This window comes from Oreochromis niloticus, linkage group LG3, assembly GCF_001858045.2.
Source record: "Oreochromis niloticus isolate F11D_XX linkage group LG3, O_niloticus_UMD_NMBU, whole genome shotgun sequence".
Lineage (NCBI taxonomy): Eukaryota > Metazoa > Chordata > Actinopteri > Cichliformes > Cichlidae > Oreochromis > Oreochromis niloticus.
The window spans coordinates 51,410,868-51,431,774 of record NC_031967.2 but is presented as its reverse complement, the minus strand read 5'-3'; the positions used below and the strand labels follow the sequence as shown (position 1 = coordinate 51,431,774).

Here is a 20,907-nt window from a genome sequence, read left to right as displayed (position 1 = left end):
TCCCTGCCTGAACCTTACCCTAACCCTGACTCAAGCCTTCACCCTAAAATTGAATGATTCACCTTGCAATTTGTCCCCATAAAGTAGGCGAGACCTCAAAATGTGAGTGTGTAAACAAATTTGTGTCCCCACAACAATAAGTAATACACGACCACACACACTGACACCCGCACAGCAATATTGGTATGGCAGGGATCAGGCCCACACAATGTGCTTACACATGGCCCACATACCGCAAAGAATGACGGCCTTTGGTGGCCCAGACCTGGTTTGCCAGAGGTGGCCCACACATGGGCCAGCACAAGGCCAGTTTCAGACACCCTAGTCGTCCTGTGCTGGCCCATGAGTGGATTACCTCTGGCAAACCTGATCTGGGCCACGAAAGGGCCGTTATTCATTGTGGTATGTGGGCCATCTGTAGGTGGTGTGCAGCCACGGGCCAGTTGTAGACACACTGCTGGCCCTGTGCTGGCCTGAACAGTTTCAGCTCTGGCCCCAGATGTCAGCATAATGTGTACCTTAATCAAGCCATGCAATAACAACATGTGCCGGAACATGCAAAACAGTGCAAAAGTAACATGCCGAAACTGTTCAGACAGTGAATGGACTGATTTTTATATAGCGCTTTTCTACTCTCCCAGATTACTCAAAGTGCCGACTTGATACCAGATCCTGGCCAGACCTGCTTGCTATGTGGGCAGTAACACACACACAGACAGTTACTTTACCAACTGACCCCTGAGCTCCTAAGTGTCCCTCAAACCTCATACTCCTCTACTTCAGTGTCACTCCCTGAAAGCTCACTGTCCTCACTTTCCGAGGACAGAAAGTGCACATTCCCTTGGTTTCCTTGCATAAAAGGTATTTACATCCATGTCCTGTAATTATGAGTAGATTGTGAAGTAAAAAGCACTGACTATGATCATATAAATGCACACAAACACATGTCTACACACGTATGCAAATGCACTATATTGCCTGAAAAAAATTGGGCTAACTGCGCAGTGTTGCCTTGAGGCAACGAATGAAAATTAACAGTTTTACTATATAAATAAATTTACAAAAGAAGAAAAAACAATCAAATATGCTTCTTAACATATTCATGCACATACAAGCAGGGCCGTTGCTAGCCATTTGGGTGCCCTAAGCACAAATGCTTTATGGTGCCCCCCCCCGCCACTTAAAAAAAAAAAAAAAAAAAACATTAATACTTTTGAATTTCTCAGTGGAATTTGTTTAATTAAATAACAACAAACATGACAGTTAAACAAATAAATAAGGTTAAAGGAGGTTAAAAATACTGTTACAAATAAATACTCAGGCCCCTTTGGAAAATTAAAATCAGAGCTGACATTAAAAGGACCTCTCCGCACAATTTCAACACGATCAGCATCTACAATGTGAGCTGGCCAAAGAGCAGGATCGGTTGAAGGGGGCACACATGTCTCCACAGTGTCACTTTCTGATAGTCTCTCAGTGACAGGACTCTCAGTGGTACTTGTGTATGGAACTGTACCTGAACTGGTGGTTGATGGTTCTTGTTCTTCTTGGCTAGGGATTGTTGCAGGGTCTACAATGGCTGGTGGTTGATGTCCAGGGATGGCACTACTACTGGATGGTTCATCCTGTCCTTGAGATCCTCCTTGAACATATTTAAGCATTGACCCTGCATACAAGAGAAAATATTCAGGGATTTTACAGAAATACAATTTTGAATCTACAGTAGGCCTACGAAAAATTGCATTATAAGACTAATAAATTAAGTAAGTCACTGGTACATTTAAAAATTACTAACTATATTTTACATGTATAGATTTTCATAATGGCAAATGGCAATATAAACATGCTGTACATAATTTGATATAAATGCGCAAGTAGGAAATCTATATTACTGGAAGATATAGGTTTCATATTACACTGTAATATGAAACCTATATCTTATTTATGCCGCATAAATAAGATATGCGTCTTTATAGATATCCTGAAATGCAGCAACATACAAAGTAATCTTGTCTAATCTGATAATAATACTTGACTGCATCACTGACCTATCCCAAAGTTAAGGTTAATCAGTAGCATGCATGACGTTAGCCAGCTAGCAACCTGAGGAGGGAAATGCTAGTCTCACGATTGCTAACGTTATCTGAAAACCGTCAATTGAGTGACCATGATGAGTTGCTTTTAGTAGTCCATTCTATATTCATATCCACAACGTAAACAAACTACCCAACATCAATCATTTGCAACATTTGTTAACACAGTATGAACACTGCTAACAGGAGCTATCACAGAGTTGACGGACATGAGCGTGCAAGCAAGGGCTACAATAATGAACTTTTTTTATTGTTATTATTTAAACATTGCCTTACCGGCAAGCGACGCCTGAGTTTCATCACGCTTCCTCTTCTTCTTTCTTTTCTCCGCTCCCGACTCCTGTTGCCGTTTCGAGGCCATGTTCAAACAGGTGTTTACCAATACCGAATTGAGGCATTATAGAACAGACCACTGGGAGTGGGGGGGGGGGCACCAGGAGGAGACTGGAGACAGGGCACAAAGCAGATTCACCCCTTTTCTCGGGAAAATTGTTTTATGTTGCTTTTGTATTGTTTAACCATATTAATGCATATGATATTTATAGTATTAATGTGGTTTACTTTTTTTTTTTTTTTACGACCCTGATTTTTTTGGTGCCCTACCGGCCATTTGGTGCCCTACGCAGTGTGCGTTATGTGCGTTTGCGGAGCTACGGCGCTGCATACAAGTATTTTTTAATATACATTTATTTCACTATAAACATGTAAAATAGTGATCTTTATCTTGCCTCCGAATGGAGATGTCTCTCATGTACTGCAGCTTGCAGAAAGGGGTCCTGCCCCCCCCCAAATATAAGTCACACCACCTTCAACTCATCATTTTATTGGAAAGAGATGTGCCTGGTGGCATTATTTGAAAAAAAAAGTGTTGTTTTTTTTTTTTGAAGGGCCAGTGTAAGGCATGAAAATGTGGTTTGTTGCCTCAGGGCAACGCTATGCAGTAGAGGGATAAATATATATATATATATATATATATTTGTAGTAATTTAACAGGAAACTCTTACACTACTGACTGAATCTCCTGAATATTGTGTGGGTGGGTGTGATCCAGTTTCAACCTTGTCAGGAATGTGAAAAGGGTGCTGGTGGCTCTTCTCAATCTGTCTTTTAGTCTTTTAATCCAAAATGGAGCGGACACGCTCCATTTTGCGTAACTATTTTTAAATGTCGGTAGCTCTGCAACCACGTAAGCTAGCGCAATAATTTTTTTTGCATATGAAACTGGAGGAGTTGTACTTACATCTTATGCAATCAGCTTGTCCTAAGTCACGGTTTTGTTCCATATATAGCTTTGCAAAAACTGCATAAAAAGCACTTGCAGCAACAAAAACATAATATTCCAGAAACACGCTTTGCCGATCCGATCAGCTGTTTGTAGCACTTCCTGCCGTGAACTATCGCATGTCTGCCATGACCTGCCCGAAACCGGAAGTGACATAATTTTGCGGAAATTTAGTTTTTTACAATCGGGGCCATATGGCCATACTTGTGTTTTTAAAAGTTATGTTTGACTTTATGACTTTCTGTGTCGTTTCTGGGATGCTTAGGACTCATATTGCACTGCTGGAAATAGTTTATTTTGATGCATATGCTGCTTTTTTGCAAATTTGCATTATAATATTTATTTTTGTTTTTCCTGCAGTATATGAAAATATGTGTATTTCAAAAATAAAACTATGAAGACACTTAAAAAAAAAATTCTCGTGGTTGGAAACTATTTTGAGCAACTTTTTTGTATTTACAGTTTTGAGGGATAAGCCTCTTAAATTAGAAATATATGTTAAAAAAACAAAAACAATTTTCAATTTTTTTGTAGTTTATTGCACTTTTTTGCAATTTATGTAATTACTATGCACTTAATGCATACATATTAAAATTTAGGCTATAACGGTTGTATTGATGTATAGCAACTTGAAATGCTCCCAAAAATGGCACTACAGCATGTAAAAATATAATATAAGCTCTGGCGGACTTGGTTCTATGGTAGGTCTTAAAGGGTTAAATATCAGGACATAGTTAGCGTTAGCTCAGAATTGCTTAATTAGATCAGTTAAATTTCAAGTAATTTGATTATTTTGTGATTAGTATTATGTGATTCTGCATTTACTCAGCTCCTGCTAAATTACTTAAATAAAACATTCTGCAGTAAAGTCCCCATGTTCCCTTTTTTTTTTTTTTTTTTTTTTACCCTTTGTGAAACAGTAAAGGTAAAAACCTGATTATTAATCCTCAGTCTTTAGTGTGAATAGCTTTTACTGGTTAATCCAGCCCTTTAAAGGTAACAGACCCTTGAGGCCTACTGTTCAGGCCACAAAACCAAATCCAGTCATATTCCAAGTGCACAAACCTAGAGAGGAGCTGCCGTAACAGGTGTGACTGATGGACAGTGGGGCCTGGTTTTTACCAGAGTAGACAGTAGGAGAGAGAGGTAGTGAGAACTGGGTGAGTCCCCCATGCATTGGCTCCAACTGAACTCTCCACAGCCTGCTGGGTAATACTGATAGGGTGAAGAAAACTACAGCCTTTTAAACAGGAAAAACACATGACTCATTTTCTTACTGTCTCAAAACCCACTTGATAGCCCTGGGCAAAACAGTTTACATGTCAGGACAGATTGAATTCTAAGCTGCATCTGCTTTTAATAAGCTAAACTTGCTGGGCTGCATGCTTGCTATAATTATGTATCTGTTATTGTTATACTAGTGGTTAAAGCTAGGGGTGGGAATTTTATGCTTTAATTGCGATTAATTAATTTGAAAAAACAAAAAACACACGTAAAATAACACATTTAATCACACTTGCATTCCAAGCAAAGGGTAACTTTTGTTCCTGGCACACCAATTACACTGATGCATGCATCAGAGCTACAAAGAATCAGAAGATCGCGCGTTATGGAGGAATTACACCTGGAGCAAATAAACAGCAACAGAAAGCCATCTCAGCCATCCAACTCGTGGTAGTCTAAGGAACTTGGAAAGAAAAGCAACTGGACTTGTTTAAGGGAAGAAGTTTCACTTCTCATTCAAGAAACTTCTTCAGTTCCAAAACAAAAGGGTGGAGAGTCCCAGGTATTTAAAGGTCAGTGGGGGTCATGCCTTAAGAGGGTCATTGACTTATGATCAGTAACAACCCCTGTTGTTATAGGTCATATTGATGATATTGATATTGATCAGCTGATAATGTATTATGTCATCTATAAGTTTGTCTTTGTAACATTGCTGTGATTTTCTGCTGGGTTCGTGTATGTGTTGTGTATAATTTGACACATCAAACACTTTAAACTACAACATCTGCTCAGGGCAAATACCGACCCTAGTTTATTTCTCACAGTTTTGTTGCCGTATGGTTCCAAGCACTGTCACCATTCTTTGCATCTTATTATTATCTCATAGCACCTGTTTAATCAGCTACCATCTCTCCTATGGACTTTTTACAGTCTACAGTTTCAGATCAGCAGCACCAACAACCCCTCAACAGCAACATTGTACCCATCAGGTAAAACACAGGCTTCATTTGCTTTGCATTGTCTCCACCTGATGACAGTGATATAGTATGATGTGATTCCATATTGGATCTTTGATGATTGTGGGTTGTTGTTCTTCAGTTTGGTTCTATGTGCCCCTTTTTAACTTTGAGCACCCGCCTCTTTAAACATCTCTGCACAGCCCTGGTCCTAAAGCATAATAACTACCATTTTCAGTCACTGTCACCGTCACTGTCATCCTCCTCTTCCCCTTCTTCTCCTTGTCCTCTATAAGTCCCAAAGTCCGAAGAAGATAGTATATGACATTGAAACTGTGTTTTGTGTGTCTACACCCCACCCACTGCAGGTATCATAAACTGTAATAACCCATCACGTGAATGAACTCAGAGAGAGTACGTCTAAAGCAGCTCAACTATCAGTTGGTTTTTGAGAACTTTTTTCCCTTCAAATTTGACCTCTTAACATTTAACAAATTGCCAATGACCTCAAGGTCAGGTTTGGGTACACATCTAACCTTTCATATGGGTCCTTTCCACTGACCTCCTCAGAGTAGGCTTTTTTTCTCTGCCTTAACTTCAGCATGTCTAATAATGCCATGCAAACTTTACATTCTCATTATGATGATTGTCAGGGTCACAGAACACCTAAGTGCATAAAGTTGGGTTGGAATTTGGGAAACTTTTAAATACACACGATTCTTTCCAGCATCAGATGTCCAGGTGAAATCTCCAGGGCTAAAGACACTGGCAAGCTCTGTTATACAAACTGAGAAAACAATCCGACACATATGAACACCAGATAATAAAGAAAAGCAGATGGTTCAGTCTAACATGTGCTCCAGGGAGACATTAAACTCCACTAAAACTATGCAGTTATGAAACTTAACTTTAATCTGAGCCAAACTGATTTGCTCAGTTATAAATAAAACAGTGAAGTAAACGTGACCCGACAGACAGAACCTGAGTGAATTCAGTCAAGTGTTTAACCTCCGCTGAGAGCTAAAACTCAGCTGAGGTTTTAAAGCTGTTTGCCTGTGAGAAGATATCTGCCACTGATAAAGTGTAGTGCCCATGTCCTCCTTGCTCCAGCAGCTCTACACTCTGGAAACAAACTACATTTACTTATCTTGTGCACAATATTGGGCCGACATTACGTTATTTTCAAGCAGCAGCTGTCCACGTTAAACTGTGACTATCACCAGGTAATATTTCTTGAATCAGCAGCAGGTGTTAAACAGATGACAGGTGTGGAGGATGTATGCAGGTAAATTGAGCCTCCGTTGAGCTGACTGCTGGTGTCGTGAGGAAAATGTCGACTCATTATTTATGTTACAGAAACACAGAGACACAAGGCCGGGAAGAATTTTAATTAAAAGAATGTCGTTGTCTGAAGATAATATTGATGCGTGCATGCATTTGTAGGAGCAGAGAGGATAGAAACCTTTTTAGCTGAGGTCTTTAGTCTTTGACCAGTGTAACGGTGTTACTAACGGAGCTACTTTTTTCAGCAATTAGTGAACTAACTAGTTACTTATTCTATCATTGCAACGCCATTACAATAACTTAGAAGAAAATGTGCTGTGGACATGTTACTTTTTTTCAACACAGACGGTCAAAGCTGTCTTTAGCATACTGGGAGCTGGGGGGAGCAAACAATTGCATAGATGCTTCTGATTGGCTGAGAAAGAATAAAGTAGTCATGGTAAACCAATTACATATCAATTTAAGATGACATAGCAAGAAGATGCTACATACCAGTTTTTAATTTGTGTCAATAATTCTCCACCTTGGAAAGAACTACCTGCCATCTTGGTATCAATTGAATTAATACCTTCTTGGAACGCCTTTTTTGGTGGCCTATGTTGAAACTGTGAACATAGAAAAGTGCTGTCAGATTCATATCCATCATGAAACTAAATCTGGACAGTGTTTGTTTGCCAATTGTTTTGTTTTTCAGCATGAAATTGATCCTAAACACAAAAACAGTAAAAGGATATCTGAACAATATCAGTCATGGACTGGCCTCCCCAGAGCGTGATCCTCAACATTATTGAAGCAGTGTGGGATCCTGTTGACAGCGAATAGGATAAATGGCTAAAACATCCAATGAAGAGCTCTTCCTCTTATTTTTATTTTTCCTTCCTGTTATTGTTTCCAGGAAGGAGAACAAATTCTTAAAGAAATTACAAGAAAGCTTGGATAATAGACTTCAGGCTGTATGGAAGAGTAAAGGTGATCATACACAATTTTCACTTTCAAGCTCATTGTATGAACTGTTTTTGCCCTATGTACTGTATTTCCATATATGTTTGCACATTTCAATAAATCACTGCAGCTACTTCCTATTCTCCTAGCAACATGTAAAGAAATGAGAGGTGGCTTAAGGCTTTTGCACATGTACAATGTTGTTGAATCCTGTTACAGCAACACTAAAATAGCCTCAAGCAAAGATAAAAGATTTCAATATGCGGCTTCAACAGGTCTAATTCTCACTATGCAGTGGCCTTATGCTGACTGGCTGGTATCAGGCTGCATAACTCTGCCATTTGAAGCTTTTCAACAATGAATTTATGCACATCAACACTTTATAATACCATGCTGTTAAATCACATCATCTATTCTTTGACCAGAGCAGAGGATTACTGTATCAATTTTAATGTTAACAGCGTTAGCATCTTTGCTAATTAAAGCTATTCTCACAGCTACTATACATGCTGATTGTCAAGAGGAGAAATATTTTACTGCTATTATTTGCTGCTATTAGTATAATCATCATTACCATTTCATTATTAATAGTGATGTTGCATCCAGATGCATTCAGATGTTCAAATATATTGGTATTATATTAGTCTTTATTACAGGTCCAAGAAGAACCACTTTAAACTGTTGAGTTGAATTTATAATTGTTATAAACAGTGTTGTTGTTAATGTATGTTTGGGGGCGTTGCACCCCGGAACCTTCAGAGGGTTTTCAGGGTTCTCCCTGCCGGAATGTTATGGGTGGGACAGTTTCCTGTATGTGTCACGACTAGCTGTGATTGTTTAACAAAGTGGTCAGTAAACGTCCTGAAACTGGCACTTGAGTTTCCGAGCATTTCTATCCTGAGGTTATAACACCTTTTTGGCGACGAGGATAAAAGCCGAACGCGGACAGTTTTGAGTTTTTGCTACGGATTTTGCCGTCGGACTACCACTTCGCATCTATGGCTACGATCGGATCGCTCACGGAGTTCGCCGAGGGAGACGGCGACTGGATTGAATATGTCGAGAGGCTGGAACACTTTTTCTTGGCAAACGACATTTCGGACGAAGGAAAAAAAAGGTCAGTTCTTCTCAGTGCGTGTGGAGCGAGGACCTACAAGTTGATACGCAACCTGACGACGCCTAGGAAACCCGGGGACTTCAGTTTCAAAGAACTGGTGACGTTGGTGCAAAATCATCACTGCCCGAAACCCTCCGTGATTGTTCAGCGGTTCAAATTCCACACTCATTCACGCAAGCCGGGAGTTTCGGTGGCTGCGTATGTGACGGAGCTGAGACAGCTATCGGAGCACTGTGAGTTTGGAGGCGTGCTGGATGACATGCTCCGCGACAGGTTGGTGTGTGGTATAAATGATGATGGCATGCAGCGTCGGTTGTTAGGGGAGCCCACACTGGACTTTAAGAAAGCTTTAGAAATTGCTCAGGCAATAGAAACGGCAGCTAATAACACTAAAGACATTCGGAAAGCTAACAACAATATGCAATCAACCGAGGTGCATCATGTGTCTCAGAGTGTGAGGGGCAAACCGAGGGAGCTTTTGGAGTGTTACCGGTGTGGGGGAGCACACTTTGCCAAGGACTGTGTTTTCAAAGACAGTACCTGCCATAACTGCAAGAAAAAGGGGCACTTAGCCAAGAAATGCAGGGGCACTAAGGAGAAATCAAAGAAGGAATGGAAGACAAAACACAAACTAAACACACATCACCTGCAGAGCATGGCGCCTGAGGAGGATGAGCGTGTTTTCAACATGTTTAATCTAGTTGGCTTTAATAAGTGCCATGCGGAGCCCATCTATGCCACTATCCAGGTAAATGGGAAGGAGCTACAAATGGAGGTGGATACAGGGGCCTCAGCTTCCGTGATCAGCCAAGCCACCTACCACAGCTTGTGGCACTCGGGCGGGGCACCAGCTCTCCAAGCGACTGAGATAAGCCTGAGACAGTACACGGGTGAATGCATTCCCCTGCTTGGTGCCATAGAGGTGCATGCAGCCTATCAGGGTCAAGAAGCTGCAGCAACACTACTGGTGGTGGAAGGGGAGGGGCCTAGTCTGCTGGGTCGTGACCTTCTGCAGAAAATCCACCTGAACTGGAGGGAAATCAGGTATGTTACTGTAATAGCAGAATTACTGGGAAAGTATGCTGATGTGTTCAAGAATGAATTGGGCACTCTCCGGGGCACCACTGTGAAGCTGTGTGTGGATCCTTTTGCCCGGCCACGCTTTTTCAAACCACGCACTGTACCATACGCCATGAAGGCCAAGGTGGAAGCAGAGTTGGAGAGACTACAACAGATAGGGGTCATTGAGCCAATAGAGTTCTCGGACTGGGCAGCCCCGATTGTACCAGTGTTGAAGGAGGACGGAGGGGTGCGTATATGCGGTGATTACAAACTGACAGTAAACCAAGCCTCTCAGCTCGACGCCTACCCTCTGCCTCGAGTGGATGACCTGTTTGCCACACTGGCAGGTGGTCAGACATTCACAAAGTTGGATATGAGTCATGCTTACCAGCAGTTGCTGCTGGATGAGGAATCAAAAAAATATGTGACAATAAACACACACAAGGGGCTGTTCAAGTACAACCGCCTGGTGTTTGGCGTTGCATCCAGTCCGGCTATCTTTCAACGCACCATGGACAATCTTCTGCAAAACATTCCTGGTGTTGCTGTGTACTTGGATGACATTTTAGTTACAGGTAAAACAGAAGAGGAGCATCTGCGTAACCTTGAGCAGGTGTTGAAGAAGCTCTCAGAAGCAGGGTTGCGTTTGAAGCGCAGTAAGTGTGTTTTCCAAGCCCCTAGCGTGACATACCTGGGTCATCGCATCTCTGCTCAGGGCCTGTCCCCGCTGGAAGAGAAAGTGAGGGCAGTAAAGGAAGCCCCGAGTCCAAAGAATGTAGCTGAACTAAGATCATTCTTGGGCTTAGTGAACTATTATGGGAAGTTTTTGCCTGACCTCTCCAGCATGCTTGCTCCCCTGTATGGGCTACTGCACAAAGACAGTCAGTGGAGGTGGTCCCAAGCACAGGAGAAGGCCTTCAGACGGGTAAAAGAACTGTTACAGTCGGCACCGCTCCTGGTGCATTTTGATCCGGAGAAGGAGGTGGTCCTGTCCTGCGATGCCTCCCCGTATGGCATAGGAGCTGTTCTTTCACATCGCATGGAAGAGGGGGAAGAGAAACCGGTCGGATATGCGTCACGCACGCTCACAGCAGCAGAAAAGGGCTATTCACAGCTTGAGAAGGAAGGCTTAGCAATAGTTTTTGCTGTGAAACGATTTCATCAGTACCTGTATGGCCGCCCATTTACTGTTGTTACAGACCATAAGCCCCTCCTGAGTCTCTTTAGTGAAACAAAAGGCATCCCACCCATGGCTTCAGCCCGGGTTCAGCGCTGGGCATTAACACTGTCGGCATACCAGTATCGCATTGTTTATAAGGCGGGACCTGAGAATGCGAATGCAGATGCTTTCAGCCGCCTCCCCCTCCCGGAGGTCCCCGACCAGTCGAGTATGCCCCCAGAAACTGTGTTTTTGCTGGACAGGCTGGCGAACTCTCCGGTCTGTGCTAAAAACATCAAAGCATGGACTGAACGGGATCCAGAGTTATCTCAGGTTAAACAGTGGCTGCTGCAGGGCTGGCCAGCAACAGTGGAGCAGGATCAGCTCAAACCGTATGCCAAGCGTCAGCAGGAGCTCGGTGTTCAAGATGGCTGCATCCTGTGGGGTTCCAGAGTCATTGTTCCGCCTCCAGGTCGGTCACAGATTATTGAAGTGTTGCATGAGGCTCATCCAGGGATTTCTCGAATGAAAAGTCTGGCAAGGTCATTCGTGTGGTGGCCGGGAATGGACAGTGCTTTGGAAGACAAGGTAAAAGCCTGTTCTCAATGTCAGTCAAACCAAAAAATGCCACCACCTGCCCCACTCCACCCATGGGAGTGGCCTGGCCGTCCATGGTCCAGGCTTCATCTAGATTTTGCCGGCCCCTTTTTGGGCCACATGTTCCTGGTGTTGGTGGATGCGCATTCAAAATGGCTGGATGCCCACATAACGCCAACCATCACAGCCCCAGTCGTTACAGACACACTCCGGAGAATCTTTGCAACACATGGATTACCTGAGGCAGTGGTCACGGACAATGGGCCCACGTTCACAAGTGGGGTTTTCCAAGAATTTATGGAGAGAAATGGGATCCGACATATCCGCACTGCACCCTACCACCCTGCCTCCAATGGCTTAGCGGAGCGCGCCGTGGAGACACTGAAAGACGGTCTGAAAAAAATGCCAGGTCTTTCAATAGAAAAGAGGCTCTGCCGTTTCCTGTTTCAGTATCGCATCACGCCTCATACCACCACAGGCTTGTCCCCAGCGGAGTTGCTGATGGGGAGGAAGCCCAGATCTCATCTGGATCTTCTTCGCCCAGATGTGGGAGCCAGGGTCACCCAGTCACAAAGTGGGCAGAAGGTGAGACATGATCTACATGCCAGAGGCTGTGTTTTCAAGCATGGAGACTGTGTGTATATCAAAAACTTTACAGGTGGTTCACAGTGGCTGCCTGGCATCATTCACCACAGTTCGGGACCAGTATCTTTTGTGGTGGAGTTGTTGGATGGCAGACGAGTTCGCAGGCACAAGGATCATGTGAGAGCCCGCACGGACGGAGCTGGGAAGAGGGCTCAGAGTGGTTTGCACGCACATGGTGGAAACGGGGCTGTGGACATTGTGGGGCCTCAGAGTGGTTCACCCGGAGGGGAAGTCATGTCAGCAGCCCCTGAGATCGGGATTGGTTCTTCAGTATCACCAGAAGGGCTGGTGGAGCAATCTAAGTCACCTGAGCCGAACCCAGCCACAGGAGCTCAGCAGGCTCCTAGCCTGGAGAACCCAGCAGCAGGACTGAGAAGGTCAAAGAGGCAGCACAAGCCCCCTGATAGACTGAATTGTTAAAATAATGTGGGGTGAATTCTCCCTCTCTTTCCGTACTTATGCATAATTGCTATGTTGTGGGTTTTTGCTTAAGGGGAGGGAAGTGTTATAGACAGTGTTGTTGTTAATGTATGTTTGGGGGCGTTGCACCCCGGAACCTTCAGAGGGTTTTCAGGGTTCTCCCTGCCGGAATGTTATGGGTGGGACAGTTTCCTGTATGTGTCACGACTAGCTGTGATTGTTTAACAAAGTGGTCAGTAAACGTCCTGAAACTGGCACTTGAGTTTCCGAGCATTTCTATCCTGAGGTTATAACAATAATCTTAAATGTTTATATGCAGACTGCATGGTGAAAGAAAAGGCCCCCACGTAGAGTAACTCTGTGCCAAAATGAGACAGGAAACACTTCTGCAGGGCATGCTTCTGCAGAAGTGAAACCGAAAGCAGAGTCTGAGTGCAAGAATTTTGAGCAGGTTATTTTATTATGCATTTATCTTTGATTAAGCTTTGAGTATGCTTCAAGTAGTTGTATTGGATTGAAACATTTGTTTTATATATTTTATATATCAGTCAAGATTATTGCACACACATAGTTTCAATACATGCTGGCCTTCTGTCTAGTGGAAAGGTTACAAGGTCTAGCTGGGGAGCTGAGAGGTGAAACAAAGGGCAGCAGAAGCTGACACATACACATACATATAAGTAGACTCATTTAGTAGGTAAGAAGTTAAGATGTGTTTGCGACTGCAAAGTGGGGGTGCGTACGTGTTAGTCTGTTCCAGGAAGTACACCAGATGTCCCAGAGATAAGCGACAGCGAAGGCGAGCTGAGGGGAAGCACCGAGCCGAAGACGATGTTCTCTGGACTGTGTCAAGGGTTGACAGAACATTTGTGGTTTTGGATTGACGTATGCTGTATTGTGTCTGAGAGGGGGGGGAGCAGTATCACCCCCAACCCTATAAAGCCTTTGCTTGACTATTGTACGATAGTTCGACGCTGAAATCTGCACAGCGTTCGGACTCCGCACGTGTGTACATTAAAATGCCGTCTAATTGCACCCGGCTGGATCTGTGGTTATTTTTGGATTCCCCTCAATATCTGAACCTTAACATGATCTTTATATTTGTTTTTACATTCTTGCTGTTTGTCTGTATCATGATTGTTAATAGCTTCTTGTTTTAATTTAATTTTAGTTTATTTGCTCTTTTAGCTGTCAGTGACTCTGCATCCACAGTTTCAGTTTCTGCTCCTGTTTGTTTTTTTTAGTTTTTCATACTGTGAGGGGTTTAAGTATGAACAGTATGTGATGGTTGAAGTACTTTGCATTGTTGTCCTGTTAACAGGTGCAGTGCAAATGACTCAACATCATCTTGTCTTACACTCTTCATGACTGTGTTCGTGACTTCTAAACGAAACAAAGTTTTTTGTGACAGATCAGTGCAGATTTCATGCCAAGCAATGGCACATGCTTTAAATTCTGTTCTCACACGTTGACAGCGGCGATGTGTTTACAAATGTGTGTTCTCATCGATACCTGAGCAGCAGCTTTCTGTAGCCTTGAAGATGACTTACAGACAGCTCATAGAGTGCAGTGCTGATTACCAGGACTGTGTGCTACGTGTCTCTCATAGAACTCATACAGCTCCCCATTATAAGTCTGTGCCCACTGCACAAACCCAGATTTCACTCATTATTCCAGTGAGACGATCCCAGGAAAGACTGTAAAATGTCCTAATTATTCACAGCAAAATATAAATCTTTTCCAGTCTGCAACAAAGCAGTTTTTGCCTTTATGGGTAGTTTTCCTCCTCATTATCAATTGTGTGGTGAGTTGATGAGCAATAACAATGAATGCTAATCAGTAAAGGTGTCCTTGCAACCTACTTGCAACCAGCAGTGTTAGTGAATTAAAAATGTAAATGTTCCTTTCTAATTTCATTATTATTCCCATCATAATGACACTACAACAGTAACAAATGCTGAAATGTTTAATCCTAAAAAAAATAAAGAAAACATTTTAAATTTGTCCTAAAGTATTTATTTCAACAGACATTTTGAACATTGTCCACATGTTTGAAGGATTAAAAAAAACAAAAAACTTCTGATGCTCAGTCATGTGACATCAGTGTTTTATTTACAGTGTCTTATTTTGTCACAATGCAGTGTGAGCAACTTTTCAGGTCCTTGTCCAGCTCTGCACTCCTCTCCTGCTCCTGCTCCTGCTACTCTCTCCCCTCTCCAGGCTTCAGGTTGAAATTTGAGACTGTGGTTAGGATGGATCACAGTCTTACCTGGTGCAGTCTCCTGAACATGTCGCTCCACCCCTCCCCTTCACACCCCTCACCCCTCCATGCCTTCAGATGTTAATAGTAAGAAAACAGGTACTAGAAACAAACATATAAAGTATATATTTAAAATGAAAGTCAGAGAATCCCAGAAATGTGAGTATATCTCTCATATTAATGACCTGAGTTGCATTAGCAGTGGTATGCTAATAGTTAATAGAGATGAGAGAGTTCTAAAACAGCCAAAACTGAAGAAATGTAATTAATGATGTTAGAGATTATAAATCCTCTCTGCGTCCTCCTGTCTGACCTGCAGGTGAGAAACAGGTGTGAGGTGTCAGCTGTCAGGTAGGTGATGAGTGAAGAACAGAACAGAATCCATTTCCTCTTCAAACTGCTGTCAGACATTATCTACTGCACTCTGATCACATCACTCAGACCAGCTGCTTTCTACAAAGTCTCATCAACAACATCTTTAGAAACAAACATCAACAACCAGGAAGCAGCTTCACCTCTGATCACACACAGACACAACTGTTGTTGTGATTTGGCGCTATATAAATAAAATGTAATTGAACTGTTTCATAGTTAGTTGCAACCATTTAAAGGGCTCTGTAGCTGTTCTGAGACGGAGTTGGAGGACTGACAGCTTCCTTCTGCCAGGCATGTGGCTCCAGAAGACACTGGATGAGTGGAAAGATTATCCACCCGCATATCGGCCACTCAAGATGTCATAATCATGCCGCTCCTTTAAATGGCACAGAAAGGCTATACAAACAAAAATCTAACAATTTCCTTAACAGCAAAGGACTCAGTTATGCCTCGCCAGCTGACATTAGCTAATATTTCTTCCTGCTTTTGTGTTTCCTTTTTCAGTTTGAGTTTTTATCTGTCATTGCCTTTTTCTTTTTCAGTATCAAGATCAACTGGCACTATTCTGACCCCACACCCATACCACTGCAGGGTGTGGTTTAATTTTATAACCACGTTTTGTTTTCCCAAAATGTTGATTCTGTTCATCTGACTGCATTTTCAGTGGGAGAAATGTTTCGTCACTTGGTGATGATTGAGCATGCATGATGACACTTTTGGTTTTGTTCTCCTTTATTGTTATTGTTTTATTTTACTGGTATTGTGTTACTGTTATAAATCAATTAGATGGCTGTATTTCATCTTGCCTTGTTTCATGGAAATAGCAATACAGAAAGTTGAATCTTAAATTATTTTCCATTTATTTTCTTTTAGTATGTATAAAGAAGAATCTTGTTAGCAGAGACGGGTCTTCCAGCGGAATCTGCATGAATATTGAAGATACTTAATATCTAGACAGAGGAATAATCACACGTGGGGCATCGGCTTTCACCGGAACATTCACACCGCAAGGGGTGACTTTGTTTTATTGAACTCGCGCATACTCCGTGCACAAACAGGAAGCATCCTTACAAAATAAGAGCATAACAAATGACAGTGAGGGCATACCTAATAATTAACTCAACACCCCCACTTGCACTCACGTTGTCAGTTTTACATACATTCCAACAGAAACAGTTTTTCTTTACTATTTGTTTATACTCCAAACATATATTTCTCAAACTTCAACAATTTCCCCTTTGTTGCTGGCTTCGTCATAACATCGGCCACCATCAGACCTGTCGAACAATATTCCAGTACCAAATTTCCAGCATGAACTGTTGATCTTACAAAATGATACTTGATATCGATATGCTTACACCTCTGTCTGTTAACAGGATTCTTTGCCAATGCGATAGTCCCTTGATTGTCCTCAAAAATCTTTGGTGGTCCCTTTTGATGCACATACATGCTTTGCAACAGTTGTGTCAAGTACAAACATTCTTGTGTTGTTGCTGCCAAAGCTATGTACTCTGCTTCACAAGTTGACAAGGCAACAGTTGGCTGCTTCTTTGTTCGCCATGACACCAAAGTACCTTCTTCATTCAGGCTTATGCAGTAACCTGTAGTACTCCTCCTGTCAGTCACATCTGCAGCCCAGTCTGAGTCACTGTGACCTTGTACTCTCAAATCTTTGTCACTTTTCCTGTAGCACAATGTCTTGTCTTTTGATTGTTTCAAATACCTTAGAACATGTTTCACAGTAGTCCAATGTTCCACAGTTGGCTCTTTGAAGTGCTGTGACAGCTTACTCACAACAAAACTCAAATCCGGTCGTGTGCAAGAGGTCAAGTAAATAAGGCTACCTACTGCCTCTCTGTACATCCTGACATTGTTCATTTTCTCAGCATCATCATTGTAGTTCAACTTTTGTTCACAAGGTGTTGATCTTGGTTTACAGTCTTGCATTTGAAATCTTTCCAGTATGTTTTCTACATATCTCTCTTGTGACATTTTTACACAGTCTTTGGTTTGCTCAAAATCAATACCAAGAAAATGTTTGAGTTTCCCCATATCTTTCATTTTGAACCTTGCAGTTAGCATTCCCTTCACAGTTTTCAAAACACTTTCATCACTGGCTGCAATAATAATATCATCAACCCATATGATCATGATCACTTTGTCTTTTCTTGTTTTCCTTGTGTAAACACAATGATCTACAGGACTCTGCATGAAACCGTTCTCTATCAAATAGTCATGTAATGTCCTGTTCCAGTTTCGGCCTGACTGTTTAAGCCCATAAAGTGACTTTTCCAGCTTATAGACCAGTTTCTCATTCGTTTTCCCTTTTACTTCATAGCCTTCCGGCTGCTCAACGTAAACTTCAAAGTCTATTGGTGCATGCAAGTATGCAGTTTTTACATCCATCTGATGCAAAATCAGGTTTTCTTGTATCGCACACGGCATCAATACTCTTATGCTTGTCAGGTTAGCAGTCGGAGAAAAAGTTTCATCATAGTCTATCCCAAAACACTGGTTGTAACCTTTAGCTACGTACCGTGCTTTATATTTTTCTGATCCGTCACCACTGTTTTTCTTCACATATACCCATCTACCCCCCACTGCTTTCTTTCCCTCAGGTAAGCTTGTTAGGGTAAAGGTGTTGTTCTCTTTTAAGGATTGCATTTCCTCATCCATAGCTGCTTTCCACTCTTTAGAGTTGGGTGACTTTACAGCTTCACTGAATGTCACGGGTGAGTTACTTATCAGTCTGTAACAGTAGTCTATGTTAGTCAGCACTTGATCATCAATGTCTTCTCCTGACTCATATTCACTTAGATAATCTGGTTTCTTTCTTGTTCTAGAAGGATACCTTCTGGAATTTTCAGTCTCATCACTAAGTGGCATCTGACTGTTCACTTCTGGTTGGTTGTCAGTACCTGGTTCCTGTGAACTGGTACTGGGGCTTTCCCTGTTCATGTTTGGTCTCTCCCACACCTGTATGTCCTCATCCTCAGATGTCGTATCAGTTTGTGTTTGCTTTTCCTCATTGTGTTTGGTTACAAACTTAACCAGCCTAAACTTTTGCACTTTAGCGCTGTCTGGGAAATAAACCTTGTATGCTGGACTGTTTTTGTCGTAGCCTACAAAAATCCCTTTTGTACACCTAGAATCCAGCTTACCCTTGTCTTGCTTGTAAGCACTCACACCCAAACTTTCGCATTCTGGATAGATTAGGCTTTCGCCCAGTCAGCAAAAAGTAAGGTGTCTGTCCTGTCCTGTTGTTAAAGCACCTGTTTCTCACAATAGCCGCTGTTTGAACTGCATACGTCCATAGTTTCTTTGGTACGGCACTCTCAATAAGCATGCACCTTCCCATATCAAAAAGTGTTCTCCAGCCACGTTCTGCTGTACCATTCTGGTGAGGGGAATATGGGGCTGAAGTTTCATGTCTTATTCCGTGTTTGTTTAACAATGCCTGGTAACTCTTTGCCATGAACTCTGTGCCGTTGTCTGACCTGATACACTTTACCTTCCCGTGTGGGGCTGTATCGGCCAAAAAGATCTCAGTTGCTTGCATTGTTTCACTTTTGTTTTTGAGAAAATATACAAATACTGCACCGGAAAAGTCATCGGTAAACAATAATGCATATCTGTGTCCATCTCGTGACTCTGGATCTATCGGCCCTGCTAGATCCGTATGTACCAGCTCGAGAGGTTTCTCGGCTCTTCTGTCAGGGTTTCTATTCCTAGTCTGGACAAATTTTCCCTGGATACACACCTCACAGTTCAAACTTTGGTTGTCTGTTTTCCCCTTGATTTTCATACCTTCAACCACATTTTGTAACTTCAGAATGTCACTATGATTGCAATGTCCCAAAATTTCGTGCCATGTCTTTACATCAAAACAATTATTACACTTATCATCATACTCACTTACAGTTTCAAGGTAATAAAGTCTGTTGTGCTCATGGATGTAGAACTTTGTACCGTCTCTGTGTTGAAGGACGTTCCTTCCTTTCTTAAAGATGATAGTAGCTCCATTCGCGGTGGCCGCTCTCACAGAGAAAATATTCTGTGGAAATGAGGGAATGTATAGAGCGTCTTTCAGTGTTGCTTTACACTGTCTCCCTCTGCTGTCAATCAAGCAAACCTCTGCATCTCCTCTGCCTTCAGCCACTCCTTTACACCTGGTGCCATCAGCTAATTCCACACAGTGTGTTCCCGGCTGGAAGTCGTCATTAAATTTCTTGAATGCTGTTTTATCATTCAGGATGTGTGAAGTTGCGCCAGTATCCACCATCAGGCCTTTGGTCCTGATGTCCTGTCGCTGTTGAGGTTCTGTGTAGTCATCGCTCATCCGAAAGACATAGGTGTCGTCGCTCTCTGCGTTGCCGCCCTCCTCCGAGGCTGTGCGCGCTTCATCATTCCGTTGTCGTCTCCTGCAAGTTGACTCTCGATGGGTGTTGCTTCTACAGTGACTGCACCACTGTTTGTAGTGGCATGCTCTGGCCTTGTGTCCCCGCCGGCCACACTTAAAACAGACTATGTCTGACATGTCTCTCTTGTGGTCACTAGCAGCTGCTGCGGGTCTCGCGCTAGGTTGCACTCTCGCCTGCATGATGTTATCCTCTTGTTCCACTAACCGCATTTTCTCAGTGTCCTCATAGCTGCGGAGTTTTGTTTTAAATTCCGCAAACTTGATTTCTGATTCACTTTGCGTTATGTGGACAGAAAAAGGTTTAAAAGCTTCTGGTAAACCTTTTAACACCATCGCTACAAGCAGACCATCACTAAGTGTCTCTCCAGCATTTCTCAGGGCTGTAATAAATGTCTCTGCGCGTATGATGTACTCCGTGACGCTCTCGCTGCTTGCCTTCTTCAGAGAAGTCAGTTCAGTATAAAGGCTGATAATTCTTGGTTTACCTTTTCCTGCATAATAATCTCTTAAAATTTTCAGTGCCTCGCGTCCATCATCGGCAGCTTCTCTCATCACAAGCGATAAACTCTTATCATCCAGGAACTGTATTAACTCTGCATAGGCCTGGGCATTCTTATCTTCATCGTCCTCATCTTCGTCATCACTTTTCAATATTGTGTCTTTCAGACCTTGTAATCTAAGATGTCCCAAAAATTTTGTCTCCCACAGTTCATAATTCTTCTCATCTCCGTCAAAAACCAACCTTGCCCATCGGCCACTAGGTTCACCAGCACGCTTACTCATGGTGCTAACTTAGCATGCTAGTCCTCACCGAACACGCTGTACTTTGCGACTTTTCTGGTGGTAAACTTTCTCCTTGCGTAGCTTCAATATGTTACTGGGCCCATAACCTGTTAGCAGAGACGGGTCTTCCAGCGGAATCTGCATGAATATTGAAGATACTTAATATCTAGACGGAGGAATAATCACACGTGGGGCATCGGCTTTCACCGGAACATTCACACCGCAAGGGGTGACTTTGTTTTATTGAACTCGCGCATACTCCGTGCACAAACAGGAAGCATCCTTACA

At 42.6% G+C, this 20,907-nt stretch overlaps 1 protein-coding gene and 1 long non-coding RNA gene across 2 annotated transcripts; one reads left to right on the top strand and one right to left on the bottom strand.

Annotated features, from left to right (window-relative positions):
* Positions 1-1,513: 1,513 nt before the first annotated feature.
* Positions 1,514-2,754, bottom strand: LOC109202548 (uncharacterized). Its single transcript, XR_002062468.2, has 2 exons — positions 2,370-2,754; positions 1,514-1,666 (listed from the first exon to the last, which is right to left on the bottom strand). It is a non-coding gene; the product is annotated as an uncharacterized LOC109202548 (long non-coding RNA).
* A 5,932-nt stretch (positions 2,755-8,686) lies between these two features.
* Positions 8,687-12,782, top strand: LOC109202526 (uncharacterized protein K02A2.6-like). The gene has a single exon (XM_019360215.2). The coding sequence runs from the start codon at positions 8,780-8,782 to the stop codon at positions 12,779-12,781; it is 4,002 nt and encodes a 1,333-aa protein (XP_019215760.1). The 5' UTR covers positions 8,687-8,779; the 3' UTR covers position 12,782.
* The last annotated feature ends 8,125 nt before the right edge of the window (positions 12,783-20,907 follow it).